This window comes from Gordionus sp. m RMFG-2023, chromosome 1 (assembly GCF_954871325.1).
Source record: "Gordionus sp. m RMFG-2023 chromosome 1, tfGorSpeb1-WG-v2, whole genome shotgun sequence".
NCBI classification, from domain to species: domain Eukaryota; kingdom Metazoa; phylum Nematomorpha; class Gordioida; order Chordodea; family Parachordodidae; genus Gordionus; species Gordionus sp. m RMFG-2023.
Window position 1 is genome coordinate 72,769,627 of NC_088775.1, and position 26,374 is coordinate 72,796,000.

Sequence of the window (26,374 nt, forward strand, 5' to 3'; positions counted from 1 at the left end):
ACTCTGCTTAGGGGCTAAATATTTTTAAGAGGATGTACTAATATATATGATAAAAAATATTGGAAATGTATAGTTATAATCAAATTATCAAAGGTTTAGCCGATACCATTTGTAAAAAAATAGGTACAAATACAGTAGACGCGATGCAGCATTAATAATTCATGTCATTTTTATCAACCATTAAGATCATTGCAAATGGAGCAATAATAATAAATCATATATGGGTTATTATTTTGGTTCATTTTAACCTACTTAAATTATTTTACCATTAAATATGGATTCTTCACTCCCAATATTTAACGGATTACACAATCTTTAACTAAAATTCAAAATAATTTTGATCGATTTATTGTGTCATCTAAGTCATTGATGAATTTTAACTTCCATTATATAATACATGATGTTTTATGCAGATTTTCACTCTCTAGCTCATATGTAAACTCTTAAATATAAATTAATTATTAATCAAATTCTTACAAATCTTTAAACATCAAATCTCGTTTCGCAATTTATAAATGGCTGAATTTATGTTGTAAAATATTTTCTGATTATCTTTGCATATATAACTACTGAATTTCAAAATAAGTAAGCCAACAAATTTAATCGCTTTTACTTTATTGATGGTGTCTTATTTTTTAAAATCAAGGCTTGATATTTAATTATAACTTAAAAATTAAACCATGTTTAAATTAGTAATTATAAAATCTATTTTTAAAATCTTTGGTTTACAAATATAACAATAGAATCATAAATACAAAATTTTAATGGTTCTGAAGGCATATTTTAAATGACTTAAAATAAAATATAGGATTGATTGAATTAAGTATATCTTAAAATATACTATTATTTAAATTTTTATAAGGAATTATGTTTTTTTAGTTAATTTATATAAATATTGCAAAATTTTGTTGAAATAAAAACTTTCAATTTCTTGTAATATTTTTTAAAAGATATTATTGCAAAGTTTTGTTGAAATAACAACTTTCAATTTCTTGTAAAAGGGATTTTTAAAAACAAGAATGGGTCTTTTTGTCTTTTTTTGAAATGGCTATTATATTGACAAACGAATATGAATATATTTTATCTTTAAATAGAATTATCTAATCTAGAAAAATAAAACATAAATTCTTTTCAGAGTTTACAGCAATTTTATCATCAATTATAAACATGCAAAATCAATTATTTTTTTTGGTGAAGTTAGCCCAAAGCCCTATGGCAAATTTTTTAAACCTCAGCCTTTGTGCCTTTCTCCTCTGTGATCAAATTTTTTATATTGAAATTAGGAAATATTTCTCAAGCTCAAAATATTTATTTATGAATTGCATTTATTTATTTAATAATGACTATTTTATGATCTTTATCTATTTAATGCTGATCTTTATCCATTAAAAAAATATTATATGAATAGGAAATATTTTGTACTTCCTAATTTAATTTTTTTAAAAATTCATTTCATAATTATGATGAAGGCAAAAATGAAATATAACAAACATTTTTTTGGCCATGGGCTAGAATCTCTGCAGATTACTAGAATGTTTTCATTTTATGAATGCTCTGCATATGCAAATAATCGAATATTTTTTATTTTAATTTTGGAGAATGAATATTCAAAAATTATATATCTTTTCTTCTTTTTTTATATATTATCCTTCATAATTTTATAATCATTGACATACAGGATCCTTTTTTAAAAAAATACTGGGAAAGTTTTTAATTTTTGATTATTTGAGGCATTTGGTTGCCCATTTCTTTCAATAACAAGCTTGCATAATAAGGTTTTATAACATTTTCTTATATAGTCTCATTTTTTTTTGGTCCATAATAAATTTAGCTAAAATAAAAATATGTATAGAAAATTTATTTCCATCATCTGATAATTTACATAAATTGAAAGGCAATAAAAGCTCATTTTAAAAGTAGCTATCACATTATTATCATTAGTCTTATCTTAAACCAATCCCCTACACCTGATTTTCTTAAAGCATTTATTAACCCAATGAGGGACCCTGTCTAACACCTTCTCCAATTGTATATAATAAAAAACCTGTCTTTCTTCACCTCTACAACAAAAATCACATCCATAGTTTCTTTCCCTGGTGTAAAACTATGAATATCAATTATTTTCACATAATCTCTTATTCTCTTCTCTATCTAAAACATTCTCCTGAAAACTTCTATCCATGCTCCAGGAGCTTAATTGCCAAATAGGAGTTACAACATAATTAGAAAATAAGTGTAAAGATACTTTTTTTTATAGTATTCTAATGCTCCAAAACAACACTTTTGTTATTGTTTCATTTTTCAAAAAAGGTACAAAATTTTTCTTAAGGACAAAAGGGACTTTTTGACAAAAATTCATTTGCAGGACTCAAACCAGAAAGAAACTACCTTTGAGAGGTAGCATAATTGTGACTATGAACAAAGGATTATTGGTAAAACAACCTTATTTTTAAAAAATGAGCAATTATATTGATTGGGGGAGGGCAGAGGTATATCCCTCCATATATATTAAGGAGATAGATGGTAGATTCTAAGGGAAATATAACTTAATTTTGGATCGCCATTATTTTTATTCTTTTACTTCCTATTAATTTTTTAATACTATAAAATATTAACTTATTTTCTTGCATCATTCATACGAATACAATACATTATATTATTACTATTATTTACCCTCACACTTCAATTTTCATTATCGTAACTTTTATCATTGGTGAATTTTTTTAAGACTTCACCATTATACCTTTATCGTGTCTTTCCACGGGTTACACTATCATTAAATATTAGGGCTTCAAAATTATGTTTTTTCTAAAAAATCCTAATAATAATAGTAATTAATTATTTTAAAAAAATATTGTTTATAATAGCTTATTTTATTCATTTTTTGAAGATATAGGGATGACAGGGGAGGGTCAACAATATTTGTGAAAAATTGATTTTATTAGAAAATTTTGCCAATACTATTCTCCACCCCCTGTCTACGGCATTGCTATATTGGGTGTTCATTAATATACTGCATTGCCAATATTGTCCTCATTTTAAAAATAAAATACAAGATAATTTACAAATTCGTTGAAAAATTATTTAGTTTTTATGCAATTAATTTAATATATTATATCAATGTTTTTTTAAAATAATGAGCAAACTTAATTTGTTATTCCATTTTTAACATTCATTCTTTTACTCATAATAATATTTATTTCCTTTTTTACAGTAAAGTAAATCAATTTTGAATTCAAAATCGATTTTTAAAAAAGGTTAAAAATAAGATAACTTTATAATATTTTCACGTAATTTAACATTTTTTATTATCATTAAATTCCAAAAGTTTTAATTGTAGTGATTTGTTAATTTAATAGCAAGTTCAGCACTTGTATAATTTTTAAAAAATTTATCCTATTTTCGCATAATATTTTACTACAATTTCGTAAACATTGGTGTCGCTACGAGGGGCTAAATATTTTCTATTTCTTTCCACAAGTCTTTTTGAGCATGCCTAAATTAAAATTAATTTTTTAGCACTGCATTCAAAGTTAGCGCGAATTCGCGGGCTTTTTATATTCTTCGCAGCGAATTCACGCTAATTATAAATTATCAGTAAGGCCTTGCTCATTTTTAGATAGCGGCAAAGTGTGAAAAATATCTTCAAAAACTTTTTGAGTTATATGCCTGAAAATAACAAAATATTTACTTAAAAAGATTTTCGATATTTTTCAAACTCTGATAAGCGGAATGTATTACATAGCAATGCGATATGAAAAGAATATATGGCAATGGAGAACGATGTCGCACTAAGATTCACACAAGGACAAATATATTGTTTTATTTATTTTTTTTAAAAAAGAAATATATTTTAGAGTTTACACTTAATCTTGACTTTTATGCTGAAATCGGAATCGTAATTACATGCAAAATTAGCATCAATAAATGTGAAGTAAAAGCACCGGATAAGACATCGCCCAACGGTCAAACAATCATCATTTTAAAGTTATACACCCTTATATGCAACATTGATAACCATCAAGAATAATATAATTCTCTTACTCCAAGAATGTCTTCCTCATCTCCTTCCCCTCCCAAAAATCGTGATAAATCGCACCGGACAGTCTTTAAAAAACGTTCGATTCCACTCGATATCTCCCATCTACCAAAGCAGACAATTAATAAAACGGAGGATGAAATGATGTGTAATCACGTGACCACTTCTAGTTTGATCGACTCAGGAGTAGGCGATTATGTTCCTAAACTAATTAATACCTATAATTCTGATTTAAACAACGATAGCAAGAAACATGAATATGAGGTAGCTGATTTTTATTTTTTTTGCTTTTTTACTATGATATGTGATGATCTTGACAAAAAAACTTTTCACGTCTATTATTATTTACTTCTATCTAGTGTTGCGTAATCAGAAAATTTTCACCCACTCTAAACCGGCTTAGCCGTACCTTTAGGTTAACAAATCAGCTAAGCCTAATTTATCCGATTTTTAGGTTAGGCCCAGCTCCAAATAATTTATTTAAATTGTAAGTTATAAAGGAAGTACATAATAAAAAAGTTTCAACTTTTTTGAGCTTTGCCATAATTTGAAAATCTTATAGCTCAATTTTGCTAAACATTTTTAATTTGAGCGAAAGATATTTATTTATAATCATAAAATCAGTTCAACTCATTTTTTCCCTCCTTATTTTTTAATATAATAATTTAAAGTAAAACAATCAAATAAAATAAGAGTGCATTTTATTTGAAAATTTGTAAACATTTTTTATATTTAGACGCAATAGTTTTAAAAGTTTCACAAATATATTTTGGTCATATTTTAATTTTCTATTAAAAAAAGTTTATTTTTCGATAAAGTTTTGATTTCAAATTAATGTTTCCACACATTACTCTAAAGTATAAAAATTTGAAATATACATTGTTTTAAAATTTTCGAAACTTTAAAATACTCTACGATCAAAAACTGATAAAAAGATTATATATTGGTTGCTAGGAATTCGAATCAAACTGGAAAAATTGTTAATCATAATTTTTATACCGTAGAAATATAATAAATAATATACTTAAGTTAAATCAGTTCGAAAATTTTAAAATTGGCATTTACTCTGAAATATTCATCGACCAAAATTTCTCCGAATTTGGTCGGAAACCAATTAAAATTATCAATTTTTATATGGCATTACCTGTAGACTGGCTCTTAATATTTTTTAATAGATGAAACAGGACTTGTTTCAAAAAAATTCGTATAAATATCATTTTCTATATTAAATAATTATTCACAAGTTTTACGAAAATTTAAATGTTGATACTATGTAATTTTTATTATTTATATCTCATTTTTACTAATTTATATGAACGTAATGTGGTATTTAGCCACTTTCAACTTAAATAATTTTTTTTGATAAAAAACCAATAATTTTTTAAGTTAACATTTCTAGTCAATTATATTTGCGATTTGTGATAGTTAAAAATTAGTCCAGTTTTTTCTAAATCATAAATATATTATATTTATTTTATATATTGACTAATATTTATTATATAATTTCCTTTACTTATTATAAAGCTGTTTGAATCGGTGACCGTAAAAATTTACTTAATTGCCTCAATCATTAATTAAAAATTACAAAGTTAGCTACTATTTTAATTATGAATTGTGAACAATGTATTGGTCAAAAACCTTAAAAAGGGACTTTTTCATCTGATTCCATTTTGGTTTTATAAAAAATTTAAAGAATAAGCTCTAATTTATAAAAAAAATTAACAAAACATTTAGTTTTTTGCTTTTGGTTCTTTTCAGGAACAATCTTTAGACTTGTTTTTGGTTTTAAGCAAATCACTTTTTCAGGTTCCTAGTTGATAGTAGTATAATTTCTTAATACCTTTTACTAGCTCGACTAAATTATATACTAATTTAGCATACCAATTTCATGTTATTAAGCGTTAGTGTTCAAATTTCATATTAAAATTAGTAAATATTAAAATTAGTAAATAATTTTTGTGAAATAAATTTCGGAATCAGTAATCGGTTAGAACTGGATATAAATACCCTCGGACAAAAAGACACGACAAAAATATCCAAATTTTAATTATTTTTTAAATGTTAAGAAAAAGGGTAAAGTTTAAAAAATTATTTATCACTGAAAAACTATTTAACTAATGATGTGCAGCCACTGTGCATTTTTACTCAAATTTTTATATAAAACCATGTACATATACGGTACTGAGGAAGAAATGTTTAAATGTTGGCTTTGATAAGCGGTTCATGGCAAGGCTTGATGTGGGCTAGGGTTAAATAAGCATAAAAGTAGATTTTTATAAATACTTAATAGACACTAAACCCGCTATATTCTGTAAACTTTAAAGAGACTTGGTGCCGAGCAGCGAGAAGCAGCCAATAAATTTCTTTTAGTTTTTATCGACCTAGCCTAATAACTCGTAGATCGCTTTAGAGGTTATCTTAGGTCTATGCAACATTGATAAGTGTTAGTATTTATATTAGATGAGGAAAAAAACTAATTTTATTAGAAACTAAAACCACTACATTCGGTAAGATTTATAAGATACTTAAGGCTACTAACCAGCTTGAAGCAGCGGATAAGTTTCTTTGTTTTTATCTATTATAGTTTAGGAACAAAAATAAGGGTTAGTGTTTATATTAGTTGAGGGTAATAAATACTAATTTTTTAGACACGAAACCCATTATTCGGTAAAATCTAACAGATACTTAATGCTGTTTTGAATAATTTAATAAAAAAATTTAAATATCTTTTTTCAAACATTTTAAATTTTATAATTGGTGTATTTTTTGTCCGAAGGTATTTTTGTCCAGGACATTGATGTCAGAGATTCCTCGGAATAATATGTTATTCGTGTAATTTTTAAATAAACACATACGAGAATTACGTTTTAAATGCTTGGACATACGAATAAATTAGTTCACAAAATTTGTGACTAATTTAGTCGATCTAGGACGAGATATAAGGAACCTGATTAGTTTATCTTCCATATTATTTTTGTAGTTTTTTTATAATTTTATAACATTAAGAATTTTGTCAGGTTATATCAAATCTTCTCTTTATGTCTGATATAATTATTAATTTCAAGTAATGGCAAATTTAGCCATCACAACCCTGTAAATAAACCTCATTTTAGCCGATGCCAATCTTCTAGAAAAGTCTTCTCCAAATTAGTCTTTATAAACTTTGAGCATTTTTACTGTGATGAATCTCGATCAGAAATATTCTGAACAAAAGAAAGGGAGTAATTTTAGCCATTTTATGTGCATTTAAGTTTTTTCTCTAAAATTTGGTATATATTTTTTTGTTTGGGGGTTTTTTTTAACCAAGACATTTCTGTCCGGGATTCTACTGTGATGTTAAATAGATCGCTTTCACCCAACATCTCAATTCATATTTGCCATCTTTATAATATCAGTCTAATTCTTATCATTCGTTATCACATCGTATTCAAACACATTCACTTTGCCCGGCCTTTACCATGAAATTTCCTCAAGCGTTGTCAGTTCATATATAATCCATTTCCCTCGCTTTTCTTGCATATCTAAGATTTATTTTTACTATAATTTTTCAGCCTTTTAAAATTATAATCTCTTCAAGAATAGTTGACCATTAAAAGGAATATTTTTTTATACATATCATCTATATAATACAAATTAATTAAATCCTACTTTATTACATTATATTTTATTACTCAGTACATTTTTCAAATATATAATTATGCGATTTTTTTTTTGAATTTTCATGTTGTGACTACAATCTATGTCAAATTTTTGATATTGCTTTAAAAGAAAAAGTATTTTAAAAATTAGAATGTAAAATTCTATGAATAAATCATTTTTATAAAATTTTTATTATTTAATATATGATCGGAATGCTCTAAACTAATTTTGCTTTTGAGATCATAAAAGTTAAGTATTGGACATACACTGATGGGTGATATTCGTAAAAGTCGATGTAGTTTTTGGCTGATTTTTTTTATTTTGCTCATATCATGACCCAAACTATACAAATCTAAATGCTAGATGACTTTTTTTACTCTATTTGGACTGAAATGAATATTATTTTTTTATTAATAATAAGTTTAAAAAATTTTGTCCTTCTCGTCCGTTAAAAAATTCGTACAATTTTTTTTTACAAAACAATTACGCATAGTGCTTACTTTTTAAATATAATTTTCATGTTTTTCAGTAATTTTTATTTTTAAGGTTGTACTTTTTATCTGACATATTTTTTTATCAATTGCTGGAGTTTATATATTATATTTATATACATCAGAGGCCTACAGGGGCGCTTTTTAAATATTTTCCATTTTCAAACCCGGCCTGAATTTTTAAAAAACTTGGCATTTTTAAGCCCGACCTAGATTTTTTTGATCATTTTACAGCCGGACGGAGTTTTAAAATTCTGTTATTTTATTAAATAATTTTGGCTGTAAGTAATTTGTAAATTGTTTCAAAGGGAAATTTGAAAATTTGAGCAGTAAATTTATCAATTATTACCTTAAAATGAACAGATAACATTTACCCTCAAATATTGGTAAAATTCCAGATTTTAATAAAAGGTTTTTTATTAAATTATTTTGTGTTTTTTTATTAAATTATTTTGTGTTTTTATTCGTTTATATTTTTCTCTTACTTTTTAGGCTGTTTAGCTAAAGCTACCGGCTGTTTGGAAATGAATCGAACCAGGACACAGCCTTAGATTTTATTTCAAAATTGTAATCAGAATATTTTACTATCTTTTCTTATAAGAAATTAGGTATTCCAAAACGTTTTCTTGTTTCGATTCTAAAATATAAATTCCAGTTGGACAAGATTTATGTTTAGCTTATGTAAGTTAGGCTTACTCCAAAACATCAAAACATTTAATTTGAAAACTTGCAAAGCTTTATTAAAAAAAACACGAAATAAGGCTATTTTTCAGAAATGTGAACCCGAACCTCATATAAAAGTTGGGGGTTCGAGAGAAATTTTCTTAATAATTTAAATAAAAAAATTGTTGGCAGCTTTTTATTATTGTATTAAATAAATTCATTAATAAATAAAAAGATTTTTTCGTGGAATCATTTTTCAAAATTTTCTGTTTTTTGCCTTCATCTTGTAGGTAAAATTATATTAGTATGCTAATAAAATCATAGGAATACGTTGTTTATCTTGTTTTTATATCAATTTTAGAAAGTAAAATATACAAACATACAAGAAAGTAAAATAAAATTCAATTTCTCTAATTTTATAGTGTTGTTAAACGGCTTGCTTTAGCGAATTGTGAATAATATTTTAGCCAAAATATTATTTCGCAAGCTTCGAGATTTTGGTAATAGATTTCCAAATTTTTCTAAAATCTATGAGCAAAATCTCCAAGCTTGCGGTAATATTTCTTGCCAAAATAATGGATTAGCCGTTTTTAAAAATCGAGCCGTTTAACAATTCTAAATTTTTAAAACTTTTATCATTAGGTTTCCTTAAAGTTTTTAAAATAAAGTAAATATTTTTTTAGAATTTATTTCAGATTGCAAACAGAGTATATTTAAATTAAATTAGGATTTAATAATTATCATAATTCATGCATATTTTATTTGATAAATTTCATTCTTTAAAAATTTAATAAAAAACATAAAACTGTTCATTTGTTTTATAAAAATGGGTGTTCTAAATATAAAATAGTTTATTTCACGATTATTTTATTATTTTGAAAAATCGAATTGGTTTTTAAATGATATCTAGCCTATTTTCTCCCGAAAACGATCAATGTCGATTCCGATCCGATATATCCAAGGTTGCCAGATCTCCCGCTTTTAGGATAATTTTCCGATTTTTTACTTTATTTATGCCAAAACACGCCGTCTATTGATTTACCCTTTCTCCCGTTTTTTTAATCAATTTAAAATAAGAATATAATATTTAATATCCTTTAATTTTAAAATAAATTGTTATGATAATTCATGCATAAAATAATTACTTCCTCTGATTCTGATGATGAAAATGATTCTTATGTAAATGTGAAGTATTTTATTTAATTTTTAGAAATCAATCTATATAAAATGATATTTTAGAAGTAAGCAATTTATTATTTAAAATTTTAACAGTTTTATATGGCCTGATAATTTTTAATTAATTTTGCTTGCTTTCTCCTGATATTTTTCCAATTTTATTCCATTAATTTAAATTATATAAAATTTCAGTTTAAAGACAAATTTACGTGATACGTGATAAAGCGCATTCACCCTCTAAACGTTGTAGGTACTATAGAGCTACGCTAGGTATTTCTCATTTACTATAATTGAATTTAAAAAAAAGAATTTAGGGGAAGAATATGATAAGCCCATTACACATTTGTGGGCAAGCCTTACGTACGCACAATAGTCCAAGGACTATTGTTTAAGCTTCTGTGGGCTGATTAAGGTAATGCAAAAATAAACAGCCCACACCCATAAACTACTTCCATATTTATATTTAATTGTAATTGGGACAGGGGAAGGCTGACTTAAAATTTTGCTTAATGAGTCGGAGTTAAAAATATGATCAATATAATGAACCTATAATCTTGTTGAAGGTATTTGAGTTGAAGAGGAGAATGAGTAGGATGAATGAGGGGGATATATTTTAGATAACTTGATTTTACTCTTAAAAAGCTTCTTTTTTTTATGGATTTTTATTATTATTTAATTATTAATTGTTTCCAATTCATATTCAAGTCTGCAACATTTTTCAATACTCGGGGAAAACAAAGTGTCTCGTACCTACTATACGACTTTCCCTTACAGTTAAATAGCCATGTTAAAGCGTCATGGACTAAACAGTTGGGGTTTCTCAGTATATGAATTAGGAATTAAATACGTTTTTTATTTAATGTGATGTAGATTTGGAGTATGTTTTGATAGTTTTCATAATTTATCATTCGATATAGTCTAGGGTAAAAAACACCGTTTATAATTTTTAAGCACTTATTGATAAACGTCTGAAGTTTCCTGTTATCGGTTTTGCTAATTTCTCAAGTTTCACAAATAACAGTATAGGGATGACAGTGGATTTAAAGATTCGTAGTTTTGTGAAGGCCGGTATCTCCCTTGTCTCCCAAAGTTTGAAGTACTTATAGAAAGCTATCTAGCATTTTGCATCCTTAAGAACTCTTCCTTACAACCCCCTCTAATGTCTAGTTTAATCCCGAGATATTTAATTGGTGACTACCTTAATCACTTCAGACCCAATATTAAAATTCTCTATGGGAAATGTCTATCTTGCTAAAATAATAATGGTCTTGGGTCATTCCATATCAAATCAATCACTTTATAACCCGAACATCTCAGATTTTGCAAACATTTGGTATATAAGTTAATGAAGTGTTGTGATTGACGAATCTAAAATATTAGCCCTTTAACTCTATTAGAACCGGAGATATAAAATCTCAAATTGGCTGAGCTTGGTCATTTAAAAAATGATTTTTTAAAATTGGGATAATTTTAATGTTAGAAGCCCTAAGTAAATTTTTCCATGTATTTTAAATAAAATTAATTTTTAATTTATAAATTTTTTTAAAATTGCGGTCAAAAATTTGTAATTAATTTTTGTAAAGAGTACCAAGAACTGTTCATATAAAAATTTTCAGAGTGGTAAAACATGAATTAATTAGGAAAAATGCTTAAAATAAAAATACCATTAGCTGGCGGTAATAATTTTAAATAGCTGAAAACTTAATTTTTGAAAATATAAGTCAATCTATCTTTTTTATATATTCCATATATTTGTTGAATAAAATCGCATTTCGGCACTAAAATAAAATTTAGATAGCGCAAGTAATTTAAAATAGCTAGAAATCTTATTTTTGTAAAATATATAAGTAGATGTTTTTATTTATTCGATAATATTTATTGAATTAATAGAATTACATATAGTATAGAAGTTTAGTTATATTGATTTCTATTTAATTTGTATATAGCCATTTCGGATTCTTTACTAGTTAAATTATCTTCCTGTAGTGGTCAAACTTACCGAGACATCGTTTCAAAAATGATTTGTAATTCTTTCCTGCCAGCCTACTTTGGCGATTGCCGAGAATGCCCTGACCAGCCATTAAGGGGCCAATTAGAAAATTTGTTTGTAACATACGATATATATATAATTTCTTTTAAGCATTGGATTTCTGTAGATAGAACAAGTCTAGAGACACTAACGTAAACAGCTGACGAAATACTTATTTAAAATAATATTTATTTTGATGCGCCATGCTCTTATTTGTGAACATCAAAACAAATTACACCAGAATCGTAAAAACAATTTAGAGCAAATCATTATTTGGTGATTTTTCTGAAAATTACTCCTTCATACTTCAAGATGAAATACATAGTTACCACTGGGCCACTTCCTAGGTCACCCTCAAATTTAATAATTCATTGAATCATATAAGTTATGCTGCCATATCCGAGTCGCTGGAACATAATACCTGCTAATTTCATTTATTTCAAAAAAAATACTTTTTATCAGAGCCTATATACATTTATTATTATTCCGATGGGTCAGCAGCAATATAAAAACAGGAAAAATTTCATAAATTTGTGTTATCATCAGGTAGACTTCGCTCTCCGACAGATTGACATTTCTTTGCTATTGCGCATGGGAAAAGTGCTTGCGATGGAATAGTGGGAACTGTGAAACGCTTGGCTGTACGGGCCCCTACAACGACATTTTGAAAATCAAATAAAATCTTGCAATTTCTTCAAATTCGCTGAGGAAAATATAAAAAAATATTCATTTTTTTATATATCCCATGAAGAATACCAAGAGGAGAAAGAAGATCGGTTTCCTAAAGCTCTTTCAATTCCTGTAGCTCAAAAAATTCATGCAGTTTATCCTGTTAGCTTATCAAAATAATTACAAAAAAATATTTCAGTGCTGTTCAAACCTTACCACAAAATATTCAAAATCGAATAGGCGAGATATCAACCAACGATATAAAAGGGTATTAACATGCTTTTATGATTATGAATGGTAGATGGCCTATATATTAGCGATTATTAGTGCTGATGAGATAAAGGTAATATTTAACTGTTGTCAACTTTTTGACCACTACAGGAAGAACTTATAATTTATCTCATGAAGAATCCGAAATGGCCATAAACTTAAATTTAAGGAAATCTATATAACTAAGCTTCTATACTATAATCAATTTTACTATGAATTAATTCAATAAATATTATCGAATAATTAAAAACATCTACTTTATTTTACAAAAAAGAGATTTTTAGCTATTTTAAAATACTTGTGCTATCTAGCGGATATTTTATTTTTGAGCCAAAATGCGATTTTATTTAACAAATATTATATTATGGAATATAAAAAAATGTAGATTGACATATTTTCAAAAATTAATTTTCAAGCCATTTAAAATTATTAACGTCATGGTATTTTATTTTAGCATATTTGCTTAAAATTTTTTTTACAACTCTGAAAATTTTTATATGAACAGTTCTTGGTATTCTTTACAAAATATCTGAAATTTGGAAAAATAAAGCTATCCCAATCTTAAAAAATCATTTTTTTTCGAAAAATAACTAAGCAGAGCCACTTTGAGGCTATATCTCCGGTTTTAAAAGAGTTAATATTTTGGATTCGTCAATTACAACACTTCATTAACTTATATACCAAATTTTAGCAAAATCTGAGATGGTCAGTTTGTAAAGTGATTGATTTGATATGGAATGACACTCGTTAAAATTTATTTCTAGCCTAAATATCAAACTTACAGATTTTAGTAAGGGAATAAGTTTTTAGGTTTCTTCCAGATCTTTAGTAATAATTAATACGTCATCAGCATAGGATATAATCCTGTTCTTTAAATGGTGCTTATTGTTTGAAAATGAAATAAGTTCCAATAGATTGGCAGCATCGAAAGTTGAAAATTTTGTTCATTACTACATTAAAGAGAATATGAGAAAGGACACAATCTTGTTTTACTCCTTTCTTAATTTTTAGAGGCGTAGAGGTTTTGTTATTTATTCTGCACGGGGTAAGCAGGTTGTTATAGTGGTTTCTTAAAGCCTCTGATAGTATTTACCAGAGAGTTCATGATTGACATTATCAATGAAATCGATAAACGTAAAGAGAAAAGATAATTTATATCTGTCATATTTTTGAATAATGATTTTGAGAGTAAGAAATGGCTTCATGATATTTTTGCCGGAATGATAGCGCAAATATATTTTGAGAAGAGGTTTTGTTATGTCTGTAGATTACGAGTCTTAAGGAAAACCATAAAAATCTTGGATGTAGTCGAGGTGATTGTACTATAATCGCAGAATTTAGTAGGTTTTGTGGTTTTCGGAAAGTTGCAAAGAATATATAAATTCCAGACTTTAGGTGTCATCCCAGAAGACCAGATTTTATTAAAAAATGATTAGAGGGAAATGTGGTATAGCATTAGATGTCGCTTTGAGATGCTCCCCAGTGATGTTATCTAGGCCAGGAGCTTTGTGGTTTTGAGTTTCCTTAGAGCAGCGGACATTTCAGCTATTGAAAATTGTGAGGTAGATAGAGATGTAGGTTGTTGTTCAGATAATATTCTAGCTGGTTTCCTTGATTCAAAAATACTTATATAGTAATCTATCCATAGTACCATCTGATCATGGTCAATTATGACTTTATTATTCTCCAATCGAATGGAGGAAGTTCTTTTAAAGATCTTTGATTTACAAAAGTATTTAAGCTTGCTATAAGCATCATAAAGCCTATTTCCTCTCATATCTATATCGATCTCATATGCTTTCATAACCATGAAGATTTTTCTGTCACTCCTTAGTGATCTTTAAATAGTTTTCCAGAGTTTCTTGCAAAGTAACCCTTTGAACGGAGCTCCTCATTTTTTTGCATAGTTATTGATATCCAGTCATTCCTCGTGAGTAAATTGTTGCTTCCTAGAACATTACTCACTTCGTGAATAACTTCCCTAAATCTCGTCCAACATTCTTCAACTAATTTGGACCAAGATATGTTTTCAAACACTTACTTCTCAGATAGTTTTTGGTCAAATAGCTCTCTAATCACTGGTATTTGTAAATTATTGATATTTTGCCTTCTAAGTGTATTTGCAGGTTGATTAGAGGTGTTATTCAATCTAATTGAGGCTCCCCATAAATTCCTTACTATGATCTTGGCTTTGTTCATTCTATGGTCAGATAAGTTGATATACATCATGGCCATTACATCTTTAAATTAGCCGTGAACATTTGAGTTGAAGAAATCTATCTGCGATCTTTGACTCCCTTTCCTAAAGGTGTAGGTATTTGCCTCTGTGAAAGATTTCAATTTTGAGATTATTATTACAAAATAAATCTAGTATTTTCCTGCTGTCATCTTCATTAGGTTGTGCGAGGGCTTCATTTCCAATGATGTTGCTATCCAATACCAGACCAGCTATTTAAAGTAGTACCAGAGCAGGATGCTATAGTGATGTTAACCTGACTATGAGTTTCCTATAGAGCAATTATATCCATTTTTCCATCTGTCATTAGTCTTAGTAGAATAGCGAGTTTATTCCATAAACCTTTAATATTTAGTGAATTGACGCTTATAGCAAGCTTAAATATTTTTGTAAATCAAGTAGTAATTATTACTAAAGACCACTTACTAAAATCTGTAAATTTGAAAGTTGTACGGGAAATAAATTCTAACAAGATTATGATTCTTTTAGCGAGACACACCTCCCATAGAGAATATTGATATTGGGTCGTCTGAAGAGATTAAGGTAGTCACCAATATCTCGGGATTACCCTAGACAATAGAGAAGGCTGTAAGGAAGTGCTCAAATTAAGGATACAAAATGCTATGATAGCATTCTATAAATACTTCAAGCTTTGGAAGGTAGATACCGGCCTTCACAAGACTCTAATCTTTAATTCCACTGTCACCCCTATACTGTTATGCGGTTGTGAAACTTGGGAAATTAGAAAAGCCGACAACAGGAAACTTCAGACGTTTGTCAATAAGTGCTTTAGAATTATAAACGGTGTTTTCTACCCTAGACTAATATAGAATGATAAATTATGGAAACTATCAAAACATACTCCAATCCACATCACATTAAAGAAAAAACCCATTCAATTCCTAACTCATTTACTGAGAAACTCCAACTGCAATTTAGTCCATGACATTTTAAAATGGCTCTTTACCTGTAAGGGAAAGTCGTACATTAGGTACAAGACACTTTAGTTTTACCGAGTATTGAAAAATGTTACAGCCTTGAACATGAATTGGAAACATTTCATAAAATTAAATAATAAAAAATCTATGAAAAAGCTTTCTAAGATTAATAAGTTTATCTAAAATAATATCCTCCTCATTCATCACTCTACTCATTCTCTTCTTCAACTACTCAACTTACAGGTTCATTTCTTTTATAATGATCATATTTTTAACTCAGACTCATAAACATTAATTTTAACACCCAAAACAATTTTTAAATCGCAGCGAAAACCTGGAATTCCATTTATTCAAATATGCAATACAAAATTTAATATCCACCATGGAAGAGTCCATGATGAAAAAAAAGCATTCAACAAGGCAAAATATATATTCAATTTAAAAATTAAGTATACATCAAATAATATTCAAGGGTAATTCCATACCAAATCGATAACTTTTCGGCCCGACCTTTTTAATTTCGATAAAATTTTGTATGCTGAGAGAATATCATTTGAAAGCATCGAATCTTTAGCTTCCTATTACTCATAGTTCCAGAGATATCTATGGTCAAAAGTGCCAAAAATGACCTTTTTCGGAAAATACGATTATTTGAAATTGAGATAAGTTAAAAAAATAATGATTTTAAAAATATAAGTTATATGTCATTTTGTGACTCTATTAAAGGCCTTTTATTAAATATTAAAGATTTTTTTGAAATAATATTGTTGCGATTTTTATTTACGTTATAAATTTTAAACATAAAAATTCCAGGTGTTTCGCTTTCCAAATTTTTTTGAATTTAATATTTTCTTATTCTCTAACCTTATATCTATTCATAAAAAAAAATTTAAACTTGGGACAGCCATGGGTTTTTTAATTATTACGATTTAAAAATCAAAAAATAAATATTTTTTTCAAAAATAGATGGCGCTCCTTTATAAAATAACGTATTTTGTTATAATTATTATTTTTTTATACTTTTTTTCACTTTTAAAAATAAATAATAAGATTTTCCATCATTACTATCAGGAAAAAATATTATATAGATCGTTTGATAGGCTTACTTATTATTAGAGATTTGCAAAGTTAAGCCCGGCCCGGACGGGCTTTGGGCCTAATTCTATTTAAAATAATCGGGTTCGGGCCGGGCTAATATTTTGAAAAAAATTCAAATTCGGGCTGGGTCGGGTCGGATCTTGGAAACATTTTAAATATATATAAATTTATCAAATTTATATTGAATTTTATATGTAAAATATTGATTTTATTTATTGAAACTAAACGACATATAACATATGTCTTTTATTTTGAGTAATTATAAAAATTAATTCCTATATTTAAATAAATTCGGGCCGGGCCGGCGAAACTATTTTTAAAAAAATTTCGGGCCGGGCCGGGCTTGAAAAATTAGGCTCGATGCAGACTACTACTTATTATTGCTATATTGATAACTTGTAGAAATTAGTTTTTATAATAAATGATTAAATTACCTAAAAGTTAAGATTCCGATATCTCATACAAGAAAATATAATAATTAATTGTTGAAAGATAAAAGCTAGTTTTCATGTACCTGCCCTAATATTAATTAATTTATTTTTATTTTACAAATAATTTGATATTAATTATTTTTCTTCTTAAAATTATTTATAATGTATAAATATAAATGCGTAAATCCTTTTAAAGAATTAAACACTTTAATTATAAAAATAACCTGCGCAAAGTCATGACGTGGATGACACAATATTACATTGAGGCGGAACATTATATTTGTGATAAATGCCGTAAAAGGTTATCACAAAAAAATATCGAAAATATAAATTCTGATAGTGAATATGTAAATAACAGCATCAACATCAATAGATAAAATCAATATAACTTTAAATAAAATAGGAATATCTCCTATTAAGAAAAAAAAACTAACCGAAAAAAATTATCCAAAAAAAGGCAGCAAAAATAACAAAAGCGATTACAGATATAATAATTAACAATCCAGATTCGGATACGAAAGATAATAATGATATACTCAATAACATGAAATTACAATATCCCAATTTATCTAAAAATAAAAAATATCAATTGCTGACCATTCTGCCTTCTAATTGGAGCGCAAATAAAATAAAAACGACATTCAACGCTACATATCATATGGCATATAATTCCAAAATCATTTTAGAAGAAATGGGAGTCTTTCAACTCAAAATCGAAAGCCTGCAAAATATCTCAATCAAAAAACAGTTGATATTGTTTGAAATTTTTTTTTGCATTGATAAAGTTAGTAGATACCAGGAAAAAAAGATAGCATATCTATCATTGAAAAGGGGGAACAGTGAACGCTCAAAAAAGGTTCTTAATAATTTGAAAGAATTATATAATCATTTTAAGGCGAGTAATTCAAACTTAACATGGATTTTCGAAATTTGCTAGCTTAAGACCAAAAAATTGTATATTAGCAGGGGCTAGCGGAACACATAGTGTATGCGTTTGTAGCATACATCAGAATATTAAACTTATGATTTTAAGCTGTGAATTAGCAACATTGACTAAAAATGTTGAGGATACATTAACAACTTATAGAGATGTTATAGGCAGAATGATTTGCAATCCCCCGTTACCCATCTGTTATTTTGGTGACTGCAACGAATGTCAATATATCCACGTGAAGGTATTTGATTGAGGATCTGATAATCGATGAGATTAGAGGATATGTAACATGTGCATATGAAAACGATTGGTGGTTAGGATTTGTACAAGAAGTGAATGTAATTAGAGATGAAGTAAAAAATAATTTTCTTCACCCTAAAGGACCAGCAAATTCTTTTGTTTATCCAGCTGCACAAAATATCCTTTTCATACCAAAAATAATATTTTAACAATAGTTAGCCCATCAACGGCTACTGGGCGTACATATAATTTATCGCAAAACGAAATTTTCATGGCGTCAAATAAACTAAATTTAATGAAAAATCGAAAATGGGTAATATCTTTCATAATTTATAAAATAATTTTTCGAAAATTAAAATTTTTTACAAAAAAAAATGATTATAACCGCAGCTAAATAATCTCATTTCATGATATTAATGCTGGAAAATCTTATTATTTATGTTTAAAAGTGAAAAAAGTTTTAAAAAATAATAATTATAACAAAACACGTTATTTTATAAAGGAGCGCCATCTATTTTTGAAAAAAATATTTATTTTTTGATTTTTTAAATCGTAATAACTAAAAAACCCATGACTGTCCCAAGTTTAAATTTTTTTTATGAATAGATATAAGGTTAGAGAATAAGAAAATATTAAATTCAAAAAAATTTGGAAAGCGAAATACTTGGAATTTTTATGTTTAAAATTTATAACGTAAATAAAAGCCGCAACAATGTTATTTCAAAAAAATCTTTAATATTTAATAAAAGGCCTTTAATAGAGTTACAAAATGACATATAACTTATATTTTTAAAATCATTATTTTTTAACTTATCTCAGTTTCAAAAAATCGTATTTTTAAAAAAGTCATTTTTGGCACTTTTGACAATTGATATCTCTGGAACTATGAGTGCTAGGAAGCTAAAGATTCGATGCTTTCAAATGATATTCTCTCAGCATACAAAATTTTATCGAAATTAAAAAGGTCGGGCCGAAAAGTTATCGATTTGGTATGGAATTACCCTCACTTCAAAAACAATCAATTTTGTGTTGATAATACTGCAATAGCCGAAACGACATTCATCTATCACATGATAAAACATTCACTTAGTTATTTATCTACAGATACTACAAGCTTATTGCCTATCCTCTTTCCTGATTCAAAAATAGCCAATAGCATAAAACGTGGTGATGAAACTATGAAACACATCTTAGAGGATTTGAAGAAAAATCATATATTTTCTCTATTAACTGATGCATCAAATAATTGAAATACTCAAACATTCCCAACAATAATGCGCTCATTTAATAAAGAAAGAGGTAGTAAACTTCTAAAAAAATTTCATCGGACTTGGAGAAATCGAAGGATATTACGTCTATACTTGTGCAGAGCCTTGAAAATTACTACCTTTCACTATCAATTAAGCCGATAATACAAGTGTGAATTTCGGAAAAGGGCAAAGTATTATTACGGAATTATTAGTGTTGAATGAAAATATCATCCCCATTAGCTGCCTGTGCCATACAATTCACAATGTAGGAAGAGAGGGACTTGCTTCATTATCAATAGGTATAGAAATGATTGCAATGAAATGCTATGCCAAATTCAGCAGATCCACAAACAGGGTATCTGCTTTAAAAATAAATTATGGATTCTCGATATTGAATGGTTCGACTTCTACGACTACGAATTGTTACAACAAAATGGCTATCATATACCGGCTCTCAAAGACTTAATAAAAATATTTAGCTGTTTAATCTTATTTTTTATCTCAAAAAATTCTAATTCAATATTGAAATTATTTTTGAAAATGTATTGGCCGAGGCTTATTTAGGCCTAGTTGTTAATAACGTGGTAGAAAATATTGCAATCCGAAAATTCAATTGCAGAGTAGTGAATAAATTAGTTAAAACTTTAAAATTCTAAGTTATCAATGCTTCTTTGGCTCGGTTCTAAGACAAAATTTTATTAAATGTGATGATCACTCGCATCATTTCAAAATGAAGCTAATAAATTCATTAAATCATTTCTTATTTAGAAAAAAATATGAATTTACAAATAATAAATAGGAAAATCTAAAGTAATATGAAGCTATAATAAATTCAAATTCGTGGAATTTGAATTAATAATAATCAATTTTAATATAAAAGATATCTAATTCGATGAATTATTCCAGGAATTTGTTGCTTTAATTATATTTGTAGAACAAAATAATATATCGAATTTGGTTCATGAAAACAAATGGTACATTTTTTCCAAAGAATATTGCCCCAAATTTTGAAAATATATGCAATATTATTAACCACATTCTAACGTTGGTTCAGAGCGCATATTTAGTTTAATTAAATTTCTGGCTGAAACATCGTAATCGGTTATCTTTATCAGCTTTAGAAGCGGAATTAATGTAAAGATTTTAAGATTTATATAGCAAAAAATAATAATTTAATTAATAACATAAAAATCATCTGAAAAATATGAATAAAAATATTTACTGATTTATTAAATAATAGCTATTAATTTTATATTAAAAAAATAATTTACTATCTTCCTTTATTTTACTATTGCGTATTAGATATATTCATTTAAATAAGGAAATAATCACCAGAAGTAAATTTAATATTTGTTATAAATTTTTTTTTTGAATTATGGTTAAATTCACCCGCTTTTTGTTTCAATGAATCTGACAACCCTGGATATATCGAACAGTCCTAAAAATGTTGTTCAAACAAAATATGTTTACAAAAATTTTCGATTTTTATATTTTAGGCTGCGTCCAAAATGTTTTGAAAAAATTCTTAAAATTTTTGCAAATTAATAACAAAACACTTTGGACACATTTAAGTTTTAAAAAAATTAAAATATTCAAAATGCTAGATATATAGGCGTAGCCAGGATTTTCCTAAGGGGGGGGGAATTAAAAAATTAACCAAGGGCTTCGCCCCCAGACCCCATTTTGGGCGGGCCTTCGGCCTGGTTACCTTAGTCTATTCATAAAATATTTTTACAAGATAGGAGGTTAATTTTAATAAAAAAAATAAGCCTGGAATAAATATGAAATATATTTTTATTAGTTTATATTATCAAAATTAATTTATCATAATATATAATAAAATGTATATTATTTTATATATGTAAATTAGAAATAATAAGCATATATAAAAATAGACGAAAAGAAAATAATAATACATATTTCAAAAAAAAATATAATATATATTATATTATAGTTGCGATGCAAAATATATATAAAATTAACAATGACTATATTTGATAAACTAGGAGGGAAATGGGAGTGTTTCGAAGAAACATTTGTAGTTCCCCTTTAGGATTTCAAATTGGACTTTTTGTTTAAGAGATAGGGACTCGTTTTTGACCCCTGTCCTTAACGAAATTCTTCTACCCAATTGATTTAAGAACTTTAGGGATTGGGGACCGGGGTTTCCAAGGACGCTAAAAATAAGGGGAATAAATAAAAAAGAGTTAGGGAGGAATCTATATTTATTAAACTTATTGGTTTCTTGTAGTTCCAAGGAGTCGGTATTTCCGTTAGCCGGAAAGGAGGTAACACAAGAGACGTCCCAGACAAGTCTTTTGCCGCCGTGCCAAGACGTTAAAGACATGCCGTCAGGGCGCTTACCGTCAGCATTTAGGAGACCCAATGGCTCCAAGCTATTGGGGAAACCGGCCGAAATCAAGGCTTTGCCGATTAACCTATTAAGGTTGTCGTGCCTCAGGAAACGGCCACTGACTTTGAGGCACGAGAAACAATGTCTAGAGAAAGGATCAACCTGTTTGTGACAGGCGGCACAGGTGTCCACAGAAGGGATAAGGCAACCAAGCCTATGGCCAATGGCAGTTTGAAACTCATCGTCTGTGAGTAACGTTTCCTTTTTACCACTCGGAATCGCGTCTAGCCATTCATGGCCGTTAGAGTTTTTTTTTGCGTTTCTGAGCAGTTGAAGGTTAGTTAGCTCAGGATACATACAAAGTTTTTCAAACGAGCATTGGAGCATAGGGACCAGGAAGCTCTTTAGATGGCAGGAAATTGGCTGCTCGGAGCCTTGGGTGATTAGAGTAAGCCACTCTTGTTTAGCTGAAGATAGAAGGGGATCGTCCAACTCGATAAGCGAGGAAATGGAATCGGCGAAGGATATTCGAGATGAAAGAAAACACGCAATTGCCATAAGGAAGGGGGGTAACAATCCCAGTCCACCCTGGTAAGCGGGCATAGAGGCGAGGGACCAATTGAAATCGGAAAAATTTAAGCCTAAAAGGGATTCGATAAAATGTTTAAATTTTAATTCGAAGACCTTAAGGAGAGTATTGTACTGGAAAACGGGGGAAGATTTAAATAAATGTAAGAATTTAGGTAGAAAAAGACATTTTTTGGTGAGAAAGAAGAACTGATGCTTGGGGAGATGAGGAAGATTCTTGAGTGAATTGGAAAGGGAATGGATCAAATCGTCAAAAGTTTTTTGACAAAAGGAGGTTGAAAAACCAATAGGGGAACCCAAAAGACAGAGTTCCTCGTGCGGAATGATTGTAAAATCTAAGGGAGGAATAAAATCCTTATTGTTGAGGGAGGAAATTTCACACTTTTTCCTATTTAGGGAAAGACCAATTTTCGAAGCTTCCATTTCAACGTACTCTATGGCCGACATAACATTGGATAAAGAACCGCCAAAAGAGCCATCGTCGAGATACCATAAATTAAGGTCTAATTGGAAATTAGTCTTTAAATTTTTGATCAAATCATGAATCCCTATAGTAAAGAGCAGAGGGCCTAGAGGATCACCTTGCTGTATCCCCTCTTCGGAGGATATGGAAAATTCCCCGAATTTGAGTAACGAAGGGAATCCATAACAGGAATTAAGGAAATTCCCATATTTTGGGAAATGGTGTAAAAAAGATGGTAAGAATGCCCTCCTATGGATGGTGTTGAAGGCATTTCTGAAGTCTAACTTGCAGAAAACCTTATCGGCCTCAGTATTTATAAAAATACGCGCAACATGTGAGGCCACTTCACACCCACCTCTCACTCCAAATCCTAACTGTGAAGGAAATAAGAAGGAACTAGCCTTAGGCCGAATCCTATTTACGATAGCCTTGGCGACTAAGCGACGAAAGAATGACCCTATGGCTATGGGTCTAACGCCGCCATCCGGTTTGGTCAGGGAGACAAGACGGGCGCCAAAAATAATAGGACGAATGCAAAGGGGAACTTCGCGTACGAGGATATTATTGCACAGTTCGGTTAATGCTTTCAACAAAGGGTCAATGAAGCCACTATCAGGGCATTGAATTAACTCCACAAAGAAACCAGGTCTGAAGCCGTCCAACCCCCCTGTCGTCCCTTTTTTAAAGGACTTTAAGCACTTAAGTACTTCGTCACAGGTAAAGGGAATAGGGGAGGAGGCATGCGGGTGGATGTTAAAAGGGGACGCTCGTGGATGTTTTTCAAGTAGTTGTTTAAATATGGTAACGTTGATAGGTGAAATAGAGTCATCGGAAGACAATATTCGGGCCGCACCGCTAATATCTCCAAGATCTAATTTTTCAGAGATCAATTTGTGACGGAAGGAGTTGGGGTTTAAAGCGTACGAAGGAGAAAATTCATCGATAATTGTATTTCCAAAATTGGAAACTTTTTCCTTAATTAAGGCAGATAAGTTATTTATTTTATTTTTGGGTTTAACTAGGACTCGAAAACAAAAACTAACCAGGTCTAACCATAATGGTAGTGAGGAGAAATCCGAATTCAAATTATTTATAAGTGACATGAGGAACCTAGAGATAGACTCTCGGGCGGCTATAGGGATCCTAGAAAGAACAGGGGGCTTATGCGAATTAAGGAATAAATCAACAGAGCTTGAGGAACATGGTGGAATGGGGTCATACGAGTGAGGAGCGTTAATTAAAGGATCTGGGCCGTAAGAGAGGGGAAATTTTCCAGAATTGTGGCACGCGGGTGAACCATGTTTCCTAAACACGCCATTTAAATTAAGCGAAACTATTTTTAAGCATACTTGACAACAAGAGTTAACCATGAGATGGCTTTGAAAGGGAGAAAACACAAAAAAAAAATATATATATTAACGGATATAATTTTGATTGGAAGAAAAAAAAAAAAGATGAAATGGGGAAAAAAAAAATCAAAATTTGGATGAGAGGAAAACCTGATCTATCCTTTCAGAAGTATTATCGAGATTAGAGGGGTTGGTAAATTTGAAAAAAAAAATAATAATAAATAAACAATAATATTTATAAAATAAGACTAGGTACATAAAGTATAAAAAGTATTATTACAAACAAAAAAAAAAAGGGGGGGGGGGGTATAAACAAGAAAAAAGGGGGAAAGAAAAAATCAAAAATTGAAAGAAAAAAGAAAGATTATGAACAATCGAAATTAGGAGGGTTGGTAAATTTAAAATAATAATAAATTAGATGCATTGGCAAATAAAAAAAAAATAATCGAAAATACTGGTAAACCAAGAAATGCAAAAAAAAAATTAAACTTTGTCGGGGAAATCTTTAGGGTGTGGAGATGTAAAACGAATTCAAACTTAAGGAAATTTTTCTACGGCCGCAAAATAGGGAAATCTTAAGGTTGTCTTAGAACTATTCGTTACACAAAAGAAGTTAAGCGCTTCTACTATTTGAAAAAGAAAGTTTTGATAGGACAAGCCTCCCTCAATAGTGCTTTAAGCGAATGTTGATATGTAGTTGGAAGAGCGATAATTGATTATTTAGAATATGTCGGCATAATATTATATCATCTTTGAAGAGTGTAGATTATTATATTTTAGAAATCGACATTTTAATTGGACAAGATGTCTTTTTTTTGGGAGAATTGAAAAGGGACGATATTTTCCGTGAATGGAGAGAACATTATCTACGACCTTATATAAGAAATTGTTGGAGAAAATCATCGTAGGAAAGAATAGTCAATTTCGATAACTATGACCGGGCATTAGTAGAGGCTCAGGGAATAAGAAAATCCAGAAAATATAAAAACCGGAAGATGAGATATGCTCAAAAATAAATAAAATATTGTTTTTTATTTTTTTTTTATTGCTCGAAAATTGTGCTTTCCGCGAATGTTGATAAGTAGTTGGAAGAGCAATAATTGATTATTTCGAATATGTTGGTATAATATTATATAATCTTTGAAGAGTGTAGATTATTATATTTTAGAAATCGACATTTTAATTGGACAAGATGTCTTCTTTTTTCTTTTTTTGGAGAATTGAAAAGGGACGATATTTTCCGTGAATGGAGAGGACATTATCTACGACCTTATATAAGAAATTGTTGGAGAAAATCATCGTAGGAAAGAATAGTCAATTTCGATAACTATGATCGGGCATTAGTAGAGGCTCAGGGAATAAGAAAATCCAGAAAATATAAAAACCGGAAGTCTATTTATTATCTTTATACATGTTATCAAGATATAAAATATAATAAATTACTTGTATATACATTAATATAAAAGCATGGTAGAATAATTTATTCCAAACAAGTATAAGAATTATTTATAAAAGTAG

General features: G+C 28.6%; 1 protein-coding gene across 5 annotated transcripts in view; it reads left to right on the forward strand.

Moving 5' to 3' along the window:
• Nucleotides 1–508: 508 nt before the first annotated feature.
• Nucleotides 509–26,374, forward strand: part of LOC135923031 (putative uncharacterized protein DDB_G0282499) — a 57,880-nt gene continuing 32,014 nt past the window's right edge. For all 5 annotated transcript variants that reach the window (XM_065457623.1, XM_065457620.1, XM_065457622.1 and 2 more), the window contains exons 1-2: nucleotides 509–585; nucleotides 3,845–4,303. In XM_065457623.1, coding sequence (XP_065313695.1) covers nucleotides 4,052–4,303 — 252 coding nt within the window. In that variant the 5' untranslated portion in view covers nucleotides 509–585; nucleotides 3,845–4,051. The remainder of the gene's footprint in view (nucleotides 586–3,844; nucleotides 4,304–26,374) is intronic.